General features: G+C 46.7%; 1 protein-coding gene across 2 annotated transcripts in view; it reads right to left on the bottom strand.

Moving 5' to 3' along the window:
* Positions 1-14,601, bottom strand: part of LOC101387217 (liver carboxylesterase-like) — a 34,008-nt gene extending 19,407 nt beyond the window's left edge. The window contains exons 1-4 of one of the 2 annotated variants that reach the window (XM_087420235.1): positions 14,550-14,601; positions 11,442-11,649; positions 7,617-7,761; positions 2,002-2,135 (exon numbers count right to left, since the gene is read on the bottom strand). In XM_087420235.1, coding sequence (XP_087276361.1) covers positions 2,002-2,135; positions 7,617-7,761; positions 11,442-11,649; positions 14,550-14,601 — 539 coding nt within the window. The remainder of the gene's footprint in view (positions 1-2,001; positions 2,136-7,616; positions 7,762-11,441; positions 11,650-14,549) is intronic. The other variant, XM_004431617.3, reaches the window with a different exon arrangement.
* Between the last annotated feature and the right edge of the window lie 471 nt (positions 14,602-15,072).

Genomic DNA, 15,072 nt, shown 5'->3' with positions numbered 1-15,072 from the left:
ATAAAACCTGCTAAGGGAAAAAGCAGAGGTGGGGCCGTGGGGTCCTATTTCAGATCACATGACCAGGGAAGCCCTCTTTGAGGCTGTGGCATTTGAGTAGAGACCTGAATGAGTGAGCACAGAGCCTTGTAAACATCCGAAGAAGGGAATTCCAAGCAAAAGAAACAGCAAGTGCAAAGGCCCCTGAGTCCAGTGAACAAAGTGTGAGTGTAGGACATGCAGCTAGAGAGGGCCCTGTGGGCCTTGGTAAGGATGTCGATGTCACTGTAAGTAAGGAGGGAAGTCACTGCAGGGGAAGGACATGACTCCGTTTATATCTTATATGATCACTCTGGCTACTCTACAGATCAGACACAGTACAAAAGTTGCAGAGTTATAAAAGTATAAAAATTATTGTTACAATAATGCAGGAAAGAGACACAGAGAGCTTTGATTAGGGTGGGTGCAAGGGAGGAGGTGAGAAGGGGCTGGATTCTGAATGAATCTTAAAGGTGGAGCCAAGAGGATTTTCTGGTCGACTAGATGTGGGGTGTGAGAAAAAGAGAAGAGTCAAGGCTGACCACAAGGCTTTTATCCTGAGCAACAGGAAGGTTGGAGCTGCCAGCAGCTGAGCAGAGGGCACCGTGGGGAAAGTAGGAGTGTAATTTGGGGGAGGGGCAGTGGGAGTCAAGGGTTAAGTTTGTCCCTGTGAGGTGTAAGCTGACGTTCATATGTCCAGGGGAGACAGCAGGAGGTAGAAGGACGAAGTTAATGATGTGCATCCGGGTGTACAAGGAGAAGTTGGGGCTAAAAATAGGCAGCTGTGAAAGTGCCCCCTGAGGTCACTCAGGGCAGCAGTGGAGATGGAGAGGGAGAGACACACAGAGGCCCAAGGACAAGGAGGAGGAGGCTCCAGTGAAGGGGCTCAGAAGGAGCAGTCTGTGAGGTAGGAGACGGCCAGGAGCCAAGAGAGGAAGCATTTCAAAAAGTTGTGAAAGGTCATGTGTGGATGCTGCCAAGATGATGTGTGGATGTTTTCTAAAGCTGGGTCAAGAGAGGGTGGGTCATTGGTGAACTCAACCAGAACACTCTGGTGGTGTCGTCGGGGTGAATACCTGACTTGCATGGGTAGAGGAGAGACTGAGAAGAGAGGAACTGGGGAGAGCTAATGTAGCAGTTTTACTGTAACGAGGAGCAGCAAAACAGGCAATAGGTGAAAGGGATGAAGAGTCTTAACCAAGGCAATACATCCTGGGTCTTGACTCACTTGTGATAACCCTCCTACAGCTCCATTGGTCTTTCTAGGGAGAAGCCCATCCCTCCCCCAGCCCACCTATCAGTCATCTTAGGGTCAGGGGTGCAGGGGCTGGTGCATTCAGAAAAGGCTCACAGTAACTATGTCCTGCAGGAAACCTGGTTCCTGTTTCCACGGAGACTTGATGGAGAAGACTCTAGTCTTGACTCATGCATGTGCCAAGTGCAGAAGAAAATGGGGTGAGTGGATCTGACATACCTCCTGGGAGGGTTCTCCACCGGGGTCAGATGCCCCACAAACCTCCCAGTTCCAGCCAGCCATTCCTTCACCCTTAAGCATTTACCAACCTCCTGCCATGAGTCTGCTTTTCCTTATTTCTCATGAGAGGTAAGATGTATAAACTGCTGCTCTAACTACACTGCTGCATGCTAACTGTCATTTTACAGGTGTGCAATGTGCTGGGGCAGCACAGGTAAAAAGGAGGAGATGACTATTTCAGAGAAGGTAACATTTGAGTTGGACCTTGCAGAATGAATAGCAGTTTATCAGGTAGAATGGGCATCCCAGGCAGAGGGAAGAGCACATGCAAAACAAGGAAATAGACCAGTGTGGCTGGGGAATGAGAAGGTAGCTGGAGCCAAATTATGAAGGGACTTGGGTGCCTCACTAGGGAATTCAGTAAAGATCCCCTTGAGGGCTGACAGAGCAGGGTCCTAGCACCCTCACTTTGAGTACCAATGTGCAGTGAGGGGAGTCCAATATCTTACCTGAAGAATCCCCAGATGCCCAGACGGTACTGAATGGTCACCACCACCACGTTTTCATGAGCAGAGAGGGGCAGCCCATTATTGCTTGATGCCCTGCCTATCACCAGACCACCTCCATGGATCCACACCATCACCTGGACAGCGAGGAAGAAACCATACTGGATGTAGGAAGCAGAGCTGGGAAGGACGTCAAGAGGTTGTGTGGTTTGGTCGCCTGCCTCTTGGCCATGACTCAAGGAGGCCCGAAGTCCACCAGTCCCCAGCAAAGTTGGATCTGGCAGTGGCTCTCCTCCCCCACTCTCCCAGCTGGGGTTCAGGCCACCACCACATTCAATGCACCCTGGCTTGCCCTGCCTGTCTCTCCAGCTCCAGTGCCACCTCCTTCTAGGGGTATGCTGTTTGAGAGGGGTATGCTGAGAACACTATCATGGGGACAGCCAAGGCTAAAAGTGTCATCTTCTCCCCAACACTCCCATTATCCGTATGCATGGACCCCTCACCTACCGCAGCATTCTCTGCGTGGGGCAGCCCTTGTATATCAGCTTCATCTTTGTTACCTCTTGTATGGCGAATTGAACTTCTCTTGTGTGTGAGTGATTATCTCAAGAAGCACACATACCCCCAGTGTTAACTCTTTCTTATATTCTTTCCCTCTGCCTCCTCTGTTTCACCAAATCCCACTGGTCTCCCAAAGCCCAGCCTAAAAACCACCTCCTCCAAGAATTATTCAATCATTTGACTAACATGATCTGAGAACCAGGTCCAGGGACTGTGATAAAAATTGAGGATGAGTGTGCACAAAACAATTGATGACTCATGGCTCTTGCATTTAAAGAGTTCATGCGGCAGGGAAGTGAAGAGTGCCTAAAATAATAATATTATAATAATTTTGTTAATTAAAAATGAGAACTCATTACATGAACTGTGTGCCAAGTACAGTTCTAAAATAAACCACCCATGAAGTAGGGAATACTATTGTCCCATTTAACAGGTAGAGAAACTGAAGCACTTAATCTGCCCAAGATCACACAGCTAATAAGTGGTAGAAGCAGAACATGAACCCAGGCTGTCTGGCTCCAGAGTCCACAGGGGGAGTCGCCCAGCACACGGCAGCCAATGGCCATGGTACAGTAGGTCTACTGTTAGGGTAGAGGTAAGATCTTCCCTTTATGAAAATTAATAAACAGAATCCCGATTTAAAATGGAGTTGGGAGGCCAGAAGAGAGAACTCTCATGCACGTGCCACTCTGTTCACACTACAAACCCCAACAGGAAGAGACATACTTTGCATCTCCAATGGTAAGTGATATTTCTTAACAGCCCAGCTGAAAGAAAGAAATCCTCCTTGCCCAGCAACAGCTCAGCCAATAAGAGTGCCATAATGCAGTCAATAAAAAGCCACTACACTTCAAACTCCCAGTCTCCAACAATGGACACTTAGTTTACAACAGCCCTTCCCAACTTCATAAAGGAACATTTCTCCTCTTTCATTCTTTGGTCATGCACATAGTTTGCCGTAGACCACATGTCCCAAATTGCAATTCTTCGCTCTTCCTGAATAAACCTATTCTGCTGGTACAATAACTGGCTGTTTATTTTTTTATGGTCAACTGTATTTGGTGACTCATATGGGCATCCAGGGAAGACGCCCAAAAGCTCTGATGCTGGTGGGTAAACAGGTGCAGTACCCACAAAGCCCATTCAGCTTACTGCTTCCTCGCCTACCCTGGAGTTTGAAGGTGAGTTTTCTCCTGGATCTGGAGCTGTATCTCTGTGTTTTGAAGCTCTCTAGGCCTTATTTGGGATCTCTCTTTTCTGCCGAGAAGAAACAATCGGCTCCAGGGAAGGAAAAACAAGGTTGGAAATTCAACAAATATTCATTTGATAAAAAGAGAAAGCTCTGGTTTGGGCCAAATAACAACCCATTCTTACCAGAGACTCTAAAATTCCCATCCCTAACCACGGTACATGCATAAATCACTGGTCCACCAACAAAATGATAGCATTCATGAATCAATATGGGTGGGAAAATAGTAATAAGTCTGAAAAAGCGCCTACCTCACTTGTCCAAAACACAACCCAGAGAAGTCTGTTTGCACTGCTCTCAGACATTTAAATTGCCTAATGGGCCATTCGAGGCTTGGCAAATGGATTTCATACAGTTGCTCCTGCCTCACGGATATAAATATTTTTAGTCATGGTCTGCGTGTTTTCCGACTGGACTGAAGCCTTCCCTTGTAGACAGGCTACTGCCTCTTCTGTGGCTAAAGTCCTTTTGGAAAAGATTATTCCTACCTGGGGAACCCCTCTTGAACTTCACAGTGAATGAGAATCCATGTCACTAGTCAGGTGCTCTGACAAGTCATTGCTTTTTGGCTGGTTTTACAACTTTCACTGTGCTCACTACACCCTGAATCCTCTGGTGTCACTGAATGCATTAACAGCATTATTAAGATTCAATTGGCAAAATTTTTAGAGACCCTCCAAATACCTTGGACAAAAGCATTGCCATTGGTCCTTCTAAATCTCAGATCCACCCCCTTTGGAACTCATAATCTCTCACCCTTTGAGAGAGCCATAGGATGCCCAGTGCACCTTGTCGCTGACTCTTTTGATCTGCAGCTGATAAAAGGAGATATACTTCAATATTGTACGGGCCTAATTGCTTTTATCAAAAATAACCGTGTTCTGTCAGAGCAGTCTTTTCACAGATGAAGACCTTAAGCATCACACCTTGCAATCTGGAGATTTCGTTTGTTGGAGAAGACTACTCCAGAAACTCTCTTCAACCTTGCTGGAAAGGGTCCTATGAGGTACTGCTGACTAATCCTTGTGCTGCCAAACTCCAGGGAATAGACTCTTGGATTCATGGGACATCTAAAGAAAGCACCCAGTCCTGAGTGGATCTGCACACTGTCTGGTAACCTAAAGATAAAGATTTCCCAGAATTAAAGGAGATGACTCCTGATGAGAGAGACCCAAGGTGTCTGGACCAGACCTATCAGAAGGGTACAGACTTAGAAGAGAAATGCCTGAGAAGTCTCCCTTCTATACCTATTACTCAAATGTGACCACAATGGGTTTCCAGTCTGTTCACCTTCCCTCTGATGTGGGACACTACACCCAGGAAAGTTCCTTCCTGGCATCAAGGGACAGAGTCCATTAAAACCAGAAAAACCTGACTCTTGATCAAAAATGCTTTCAGAGAAAGATCTTGATCCAAAGAGGAAATATGAAAATTAATAAACAAGAACCTCATTTAAAATTGAACCAGGAGGCCAGAAGAGAGAACTCTCATGCACATGCCACTCAACCCACCCTACAGATCCCAACAGGAAGAGGCAGACCTTGCATTTCTGACACCAAGTGATATTGCTTACTACCCCAGCAGAAGAAAAGAAGAAATTACTCCTTGTTCAACAAGAGCTCAGCCAGCCAATGAAAGACTGCTATAACTCAGACAACGAAAGACACTACACTTCAAATTCCCAGTCTCTTCCAATGGACTCTGTGTTTACAACAGGCCCTCCCAACTTCACAAAAGAAAGTTTCTCTCCTTTGTTTCTCTAGATTTGCACAAGGGTAGCCATAGACTGCATGTCCTGAATTGCAATTATTTGCTGTTGCTGCATAAATCCGTTCTGCTTGTAAAACAACTGGCTGTTTATTTTATTTGAACACTTTCAACTCTAACTAACGTATCAGGAGTGCTCGCCTTGTGTACTTTGTCAGGCACTGATATAAAGCTTGATATTCACCACTCAATAATCATATGTGATTATTCCCATTTTGAAGAAACAGAGCCACATCTCTCAGCTAGTAAAAGGCAGAACCAGGATTCAAATGGAGACTCTTGTTCCAGATCCTGTGTCCATAAGTGAGGTCTCTCTGCCTCCAGGTTCCCAGAGTCTCTATTCCTCCCATACCTCTGATGCCTCCCTACCTCCAGGTGGAGGGACTGAGTTTGAGTCATCTCTGAGTGAAGGCTGAGCCAAAGTCCAGTCAGCAGTGATTTGCTGAAGTTAGTCTCTGTCTGTGGAGCCCAGATAGTAAGTTCCTCAAAGGCAGAGGATCCGTGGTAATGGTATAATATCCCTCCTTTCTCCTAACCCGCAAGTGTAGCTATGTATATGGGGGCACTGAGTACATAAGGGAAGAATGAATAAATGAATGAATGAGTGAACATTTGTCCCCACCTTGTGCAGTGCCACTTCTAGTCACAAGTTCACAGATGACACCTCCACTCCTGGGCATCACGCCAGGTGTGTCCTGGAGGATGGCTGGTGCTCACAACCCTCCCTTCTCCATCCCAGGATCCCTTCCTTTTCCAACAGACCTTCTCCCTCCAGCCAGGTCTGGAAGCCTGCCCCATCTCTGGGCCTCCTTTTGTTCAGGAAATGCTGACTCACTGGGTCATCAGCCCATGCCAAAGACAGTTAGGGAGGGAAATTACCTACAGCAAAGTCCCAGATAGTTGGCCAGAGGCAAAGGAAAGTGTTTCTTGGATTGACCCACATTCTGCCCCCACACTTCCCTCACTGGACACCTCAGAGAGGGATCTTTGTGTGCTGAGGACAGGCCACACACAGGCTCAATTTCCCAGTCTGTGTCAAAGAGCACTAGTGTGAAGATCAGACAACTCGCACTCTTGTTCTTCCAACCCTATATGTGACCTCACCTTCCCCTCTCTGGGCCTCAGTTTCTCTATCTGTAAAGGAAAATTTAGGTTGTTGGCCCAGTTCTAAGATACCTTCCAGTTCTAACTTTACTGGAAATTATGTCTTAGCTGCTCTGGGTATCAGATCCCTAATCTAGAACCAAGAATATTCAAACTTCTTCCTCTATTAGCAGAAGAGAACTTGGAAAAATTGAAAGATACACTACAAATGTACAGCAAACTCCCCAGAAGATCCTATGTCTGTTACAGGGGAAATTGAGGTTGAAAGGGAACAGAACATGCCACCCCAAAATATGCCATTTTGGTATACTGATTATTTTGAAATAAACTTACTTAAGAAAATTACTTAGGAAACAGCAAATGCAAGAAGGGCACTCTAACCCTCTTTTGTCTCCTGAAAGCAGGAAATACGTCTCCCATGTGAAGGGTACCCTCCCTGCACCTGGAGGGTAAAAGGCATCCTTATCACCAAAGATAGGGAATTCAAGGCTGAGAAGGCCGTATAAACAACTTTTGTTACTTCCTCTTTAACTTGTTACCCCAACCCAAACCAATTTGCTTTGTCAAATCTTCACAACTAATTGTTTCTTTGTCGAAAATGTATAAATGCTGCTTGCTTTGGTCACTTTTTTGAGTCTCATATTTTTATGAGCTGCTGTATGTACAAAATTAAATTTATATTTCTCCTCTTAATCTGTCTTATGTGAATTTAATTATTAGGCCAGCCAAAGAACCTAGAAGGGAAAAGTTTTTATCCTCTGCCGTTTCCTGCGGTCACGTGGTCTGGCTGTGGTGGGTAAAGAAAGCCCTGGGGCTCCTGAAACAGCCTTGGCTGGTGATGTCCCCACTCCAAACTGCCTTCATCCTCTTCCAGTCTCCACCAGAAGATCCTGGAGGCTGGAACTCACCAGCCTTGACCAGTGGTCCCCCTGCTTACCGGCAGCCTACTTTTCTTCGTCAAGTCAGCAGGAGTGTAAACATTTAGGTAAAGACAGTCTTCAGAAAACTTGAGAGGAATGTTCGCCTTTCTACTGGTATCGACGCCTGAGGACTTCTGCCCCACCACTGGGATTTGAGAGCACCTGGGAGGGGAGGGAAAAGAAGAACTCCTGAAGTTCAATCAGAGCTAAGCAAGGAGATGTCTCCTGCAGTAAGGCTGGACCTTAGACCGGGAGGTTAGACTGGTCTGCTCTTACCAGAGTGCAGACACTGGAATGGGCAGGAGGCTGTCTGGGAATCTGGGTGGGGGGCCCTTGAGCTCACTAAGGTCTTCCAGGACTGTGTATAGGGAGAAGGCCTAGCACCTGTCACCTTTCTGGAACCTTCAGGATGCCCTGGGTCAAGGAGAGGAGGCTGCAAATACACCTGGGAGAGGGCCATTTCCTGCATACCTTGGACACAGCCTGGCTCCCCTGGGCTCCGTATGGTGGGCTGCAGGGTGACCATGTTCACACCACGTAAACCAGGTGTCCTAGTCCATGCGAGACTTCCGTAAACCAGGAGAAGTCATTCAAATGGCAGACATTTAGGGCACACAACAGGTGAGGGATGAAATATTTGTGGGGCAAAATTAAAAGAACTGTGTTCTAGTCCTGCATTAGCCATTAGTATACTGGGTGACCTTGGTTGAATCCCTTCCCTGCTCTGGGCCTCAATCTTCCAGGGCCTGGTGAGTGGAGTTATTTATATAAGGATCTTGCAGCCCTGACATACTAAGATTCTATCATCACTCATCCCAGGCCAGAGCTGTTGGTTGCCTTAATAACAGATCTTAAAGATTCAAAACAGATTATGATTGGTAACATTTGCTGAGTCCTCCAGCATGCCAGTTGTTATTTTAAATACTCCTTATGTGGCTAACTCATTTAATCCTCAAGCCAGCCCCATGACATAGGTTCTCTTATTGTACAGAGTTTATAGACAAGAAAATACAGGCAAAGAGAGGTTAGAAATCCTTCCTCCACACAGCCAGAAAGATCCATACTGTGGAGTGCTTATGCTTCCAAGGACACTATAAGCAACATTTCCTGATGTCAATGTACCCAGAAGGCAGGCGTCACTGCTCCAGTGTGTAGATGAGGGAACTGAGGCACTAAGGTGCTTGAATGACACAGCTGTCAAGTGTCAGAGACAGAGCCTGCAAAGACGACTTCCTGATCTCCATCCTGTGGGAAATTTTGCTGGCTCGCTAAGAGCAAGGGGCATAATATCCATAAAAGAAGAAATTCAGATGTCAAAAAAGGGAACAATGGGGGCTGGCCCAGTGGCGCAAGCAGTTAAGTGTGCGCGCTCCGCTTTGCCGGCGCCGAGTTCGCAGGTTTGGATCCCGGGCGAGCACCGACGCACTGCTTTTCAAAGCCATGCTGTGGCAGCGTCCCATATAAAGTGGAGGAAGGTGAGCATCAGATGTTAGCTCAGGGCTGAACTTCCTCACAAAACAAAAAAAAAAAAGGAAAAAAAAAGAACAATGCTAGTATTCAAATAATGCAGAATAAATAGCATAATTATATATATGTATATAATTATGATGATGATAATAATTATTATTTTGCCAACCCATTAGCCAAAAAACATTTTTTAATAACCCCAAGCATTGCCAAGGGCCGGCGAATGGAGGTTTTCGTATATTAATGAAAGAGTGTAGTTGGAACATTTCTGGAGGGAAATTCAGCAAAAGGTACATATTCTTTGACTGAGAAATGTCGTTTCTTAAAACCATCCAAAAACTATCGTGAAGGTGCATAAAGATTTAGCTACCTGATGTTCATCAGGGTGCTATTTTTATTATCAAAAACATCAAAAATAATGAGTCCAAACAAGAGGTTGGGTAAATAAATTGTGATTCCACACTGAAGGTAATGTAGTTATTAAATGTTAGGCTGTGATATTTCATGACAGAGGATGATGCTCATACTGATAAGGGAGCAAAGCAGCATGCAAACTTTCTGGATCCTGTGATGTGATGCTGTAATTGATAATAAGAGACAAAGATTTGGTCTTACTCCAGTTTCTGCCACACAGCTCCTAAAACCCTCGGAACTTTATAAGCGATGAGAGCTATAAAGGTGTCTTTTGTTATATTGATGAAGTGACTTTTGGAATTGATATGGGCTGGTTGTCAGGAGAACCAATCAGTGATTAGAGGGTTGGAACTTTCAGTCCCTCCCCCCCTCACCTCTGGGGAAGGGAGAGGGGCTGGAGGTTGAATCAATGGTCAATGGCCAACGATTTAATCGATCATGCCTGTATAATGAAACCTCCATAAAAACACAAAAAGACAGGGATTCAGAGAGCTTCCAGGTTGGTGAACCAGAATGCTTCCACGTGCCACCTTGCCTGGTCCCAAACTCCACGAGGGCAGAAGCTCCTTTCTTCAGGACCTCGCTACATATCTCCTCATCTGGCTGCTAATTCGTATCCCTTAATATTCTTCATAATAAACCCACCATCTAGTGAGTTAACTAATTTCCTGAGTTCTGTGAACTGCTCTAGCAAAGCAATGGAACCCAAGGAGGGGGTCGTGGAAACCTTTGATTTATAGCCGGTTCCTCAGATGCACATGTGACAACCTGGGCTTGTGATTGACATCTGAAGCAGAAGGCAGTCTTGTGGGACCGAGCTCTTAACCTACGGCATCTGATTCCATCTCCTGGTAAATAGTGTCAGAATTGAGTTGACGTGTAGCACACTCAACTGGTGTCTGAGAATTGCTTGCTGGCATGGGAAAAAATCATAAGGTTGAATTGTGTGCAGAATCTTATTTGGTTCTATTTTTAAAGGAGAAAATATGGAAGACAGAAAATACTAGAAAAACACAATCTAACTTATGAGCAGCGGTTCTCTCCAGATGATATATACGATTTAAATGAAATCATACTTGATTTCATTTTCTTACCTTTCCTTACCTGTGCTTCCTCACTTTTCTGTAATAAATATATATTACACATGCAATCAGGAAATAAAAACACTAAATATTATCCTTAAAGAAGGAAGAAAGGAAGGTATAAAGGAAAGAGAGAAGAGTAGAAAAGAGGTAAAAAAAACAGAAAGAAAAGAAAAGAAGGCAGCAAGAGGCAGGACCCTGGAAATTCCCAGAAATGGCTTGCTGGGATGAATAAGGTCTGATGCACATAGGCATCCAGGCGCCCTGGGAGGTGAGGCTGAGGGGCTTCTTTGCTCGACTTGGCCAGTGACTAGGACACACCAACCACTGCTCTGCTCATCACTAGGTGGCTAGACACGCCTGGGAGTTGAGGACCCACCTAGTCAATATCATAAAACACCCCCCACCCACACACTACCTGGCTCACCCTACCTTCTAACTTTGGCAAAGGTCAAGAGAGAAGAATAAATAGAATCATTACTTCCCATCCCCCTCACTGGTCAACTTTTTTTTCCCCCAAAGCAGTTATCATATTCTAACACATTACATAATTCATTTATTAATTTAGATGCTGTTTATTATCTGTCTCTGCTCCTAGAATGCAAGTTCCATGAAGACAATATCTTTGTTCTGTTCACTAGTGGCTCCCAGGAACCTAGAACATGCCTGACACACAGTAGATGCTCAATAAATATTTGTTGAATACAGGGCTCTAGAATGCTATGAGAGTTCTGGAATGTCTTTAGGGATCTACAATATCTTGAGGATTCCAGAACAAAGTATAAGCCACTCAGAGGATTGCCTTGGCTCCCTCCTGCACCACTTTGAGGCAAACGTCCCACTGAAAGATGCCCAAGCCCCCCCCGCCCACCGGCTTACATCGGAGGGTAGGAGGTGGTGTTCTTCACGAAGTGCCATGGTTCTGCAGGCTGCGGCGGAGCAAACCTCAGGGGTCCAAGAGGGGGCTTGGCAAAAGGGACACCCAGGAAGACGGCCACGGGCTGTGCAAATCCTTCTAAGCTGACATACTTTCCCAGGACCTTGCCCTGCACGGTGTCCACAACAGGTGGCGAGGATGGGTGCCCTGCTGGACATCGAGAGGAAATGAGGACACATCAAGGAGGGGTGGCAGGTTTGACCTGGATTCTAGATGGCTCTTGCCACTTTAAGCATGTGACCTTGAATGACTGACCTCAACTCTTTAGGCCTCAATGTCTTATTATGTAAAAGAGAGATGAGGTTAACTGTCCTTCCTATCTCATCGGGCTATCTTAAGGAGCAAATCGGAATTGGAGGTAAAACAACATCAAGTGAAAAGTAAATGCAAGAAGGAGGGCTGCTGGGAGTGAACAGACACTGGGTTTCCACTCTCAGGAGCCTCTGGAAACAATTATCTACTAGGATCCTTGCGCTGAGCTGCATGCTGGATGGGAGGATGAACAAGAGGCGGCCCCTCTTCTCAGAAGCTCTGAACCTTGTAGTGAGAATGAGCCACATACATACTTGACTCTACTGCTGGGAAGAAAGTGGTCAGTGTTCTGAGAGAGGCACCAGTAAGGTCCTACAGGAGTTAGAAGAGGGAGCGAGGGCTTCTATTGGTGGCATCATGGAGGCCGTGACCTTGGGGCTGGGACTTGCAGCAGGGGGAGGACTGAGCAAGGGGAGTTGGAAGAGGGGGTATAAAGGCATAAAGCAGAGAAGAGAACGTGCCAAGATGAGGCTCTGAGACAGCAAAATGCAAGGCCCGCCCGAGGAAGAGTGATGGAACATTTGAACCAGAGGGAGTCTGTGGGGAGGGGAAAAGAATCCTGGGCTGAGAGTGGTTCATGTCTGGGAGGGCCTCGAATGCCAGGCTAAGGGTTTGGGCTTTATTTAGTGGGTAAATGAGCAGCAGGGAACAGTTCTGGAGTGCGGGAGAGGGACACAACCAGCTTGAAGAGTGTTCTTCTGGTGGCTCTGAGCAGGGTCGTCCAGAGCGGGAGAGATATGGGGTCAGATTCCTGTCTGTTCCATTCTTGTGGAGCAGACAGTGCTTCCTCACTGAGCTGAAATTCACCTCCCTGCAGCTGCCCCATCAGCCCTGGTTCTACCTGCTGTGGGACCATCCTGAGCTGTCATGGGACAGGCGGCCTTTCAGACACTTGATCGTGCCCATCCCTCAGGTCTTTACTTGTGCATCCTCAGTTTGTTCAATCCTTCCTCATAGGAAATGACTTCTAGTCTCTCGTCCTCCCAATTGCTCTCCTTTTGCTGTAGACAAAACGTCAACATCTCCCTCCAAGTGTGAGGCCAGAACAGAAAAGAATAATCCAAATTTCTTCTTGTACAAGAATATCCAAGGATATCTTTCAGGAGATATGAAGTGGACAGAAGCCAGGTTGTCAAGAGTGGGAAAGTGGTGATGGGATGAGAGGCATCAGCAATAATGGTAAGAGCAGCAGTTACCACGTATGTTATAGGAAATGTTTATATACTGAGCATTTCCTATGTGCCAGATATGCATTCCAGGTCAGTTAAATTAATCTTCACAAAACCTTGGTAGGTAGTAGTTCATATGCCCATTTTACAGACGTGGAACCTGAGGAAATGGAGGCAGCCAGTATGGACTTTCTGAAGATGGAAACGGTATGGATTTGCCAGAAGGTGAACAATGGTAAAGGAATGATACCTCCTAATTTGGTTCTTATTCGGCCCTTACACTCAGTTCCAAGCTTCTCACAGTGTCATGCCACCAGAAAGAAGATAGAATACAGATGGGCCTGGGCTGTCGGGACAGTGATGGCCAGAGCACTGGCTCTGGATTCAAGAGTCACAGAGAGAGTCCAGAGCATGATTTTCCAGCTGACCTTGGACAAGGCCATTTCCCTCTCTGAGTCTCAGTTTCTCCATCCATCAAATGGCACAGATGCGTTCTGAGGTCCCTTGTTGCACCCTTGTAGTAACCATGTTTTTTAGTGTCTATATTTGATGCTCTGACATCTGGGGCCTTGCTGACCCTGGAGGGACTGCCCCTCCCAGAGGCAGCCATTGCTAGAGCTGTAATCAGCTTGTCCTTCCAGCATGCCACAGCCCACACCCCAACCACCTTCTTTATCAGGATCCTGCCCTAACCCTCCAGGGCCAGGTAGCTGACATCTGGAGACAGCCCCGAGGCTCCAGAGCCCCTTGAAATCATTTAGTTTGCCCACCCTAAACCTGCTTATCCTGCCCCACCCCTTCCTTCCTCCAGAAACCAGGATTGTGTCCCACAATTCCTCCTCCTCCCTCTGCCTCTTGACTCCAGTGCATCACCTTGTGGCCCACCATGGTGGTGACATGACCCCTTCCCTTGGGAACTGTGAGTAACAGACTATCTTTCCAATGGCAGTCGGCTCCTGGTCTGTTGTTCTTACCGTGCCTCAAATTTCTACTAATATGCTATAATTTAAAACAATCCTTTTTTTCATGAATTCTTATTTTGCCCTCTGTTCATACTAGGCACTATGCTTTTTATAAACAACAACCCATTTCCTCCTCACAACAGCCCAATGAGGTAGGTACTGTTGTCATCCCCATTTTAGAGAGAGGGAAACCGAGGCACAGAAAAGTGAAGTTCCTTGCCCTAGGATACAGCAAGTAAGGGCTGAGCTGGGACTTGAATCCACGCACTCTGGCCCCAGAGTCAATATTAATATTCTGCTAAGCCACTCCCCCAGATTTGGCCATATCTGGACTAATATCAAGGGGAAATAAACTGAGTTCTCCAAAGTCCTCATCTGGAGGCATGAGGTTGGCTGGCGCCCTCCTGTGCGTGGCTGAGGCAGCTGAGGTCTCAGGGTGTTTATTCTCCCCTGGAGGGGGCTGGCTGGGCTGGGTGCTCCAAGTCTGGAGGGCACGCTGCTGAGGAACCAGAACTGTCACGCCTTTGTCCTAAATGTGTCTCCCTCACCTCACCCTTGGACAAGGATTTCCAATGTCCCCCACTATTTGTATTTCAGAAGGACTCACCCCAAACTGTGGAAGTGGCCAGGGAGACCAGGACCAGAGTGAAGAGCCACATCGTGGAAGGACAGCAACTCCTGGGCCTGCAGATCTCAGAGCCGCTGGGAGGGCTGTGCAGTCAGGCCCCAGAGCCCCAGCTCTCGCCCCGCCCCCATCTCCCAACCCCCTAGCCAATAGCCCAATCAGGCAGAAAAGCTCTCTCCCTTCCAAAGATCACTCTGGGCTTTTTCAGAGCCTCTAAGCCACACCTCGCAGAGTGTACCCTCTTTTATTTGAGAAGCAGGGACTAAACTCTCCGGTTATGATAGTCACATACTCTTCAAACAACTTGTTACATAAGGGTTTCTCTCTTCCTGGACTCTAACCTTAGTACTGTGAGTGAGCTTCCCAAAGGCAGGCACAGGCAGACAGATGCCTTTAGACAAGGAGAGACTTTGGTCTGGCGTCCCCAGAACATGCTTGAAAACTTTTAGAGCAAAGCTGTTCAGCTGGGGAACTAGGACAAATCTCTCACCTTCTCTGCTCTTCT

The sequence above is a fragment of the Ceratotherium simum genome, chromosome 30 (genome assembly GCF_057802395.1).
Source record: "Ceratotherium simum simum isolate JZ-2026a chromosome 30, ASM5780239v1, whole genome shotgun sequence".
Lineage (NCBI taxonomy): Eukaryota > Metazoa > Chordata > Mammalia > Perissodactyla > Rhinocerotidae > Ceratotherium > Ceratotherium simum.
The sequence above is the reverse complement of the archived record's forward strand: the minus strand, read 5'-3'. Positions and strand labels throughout refer to the sequence as shown.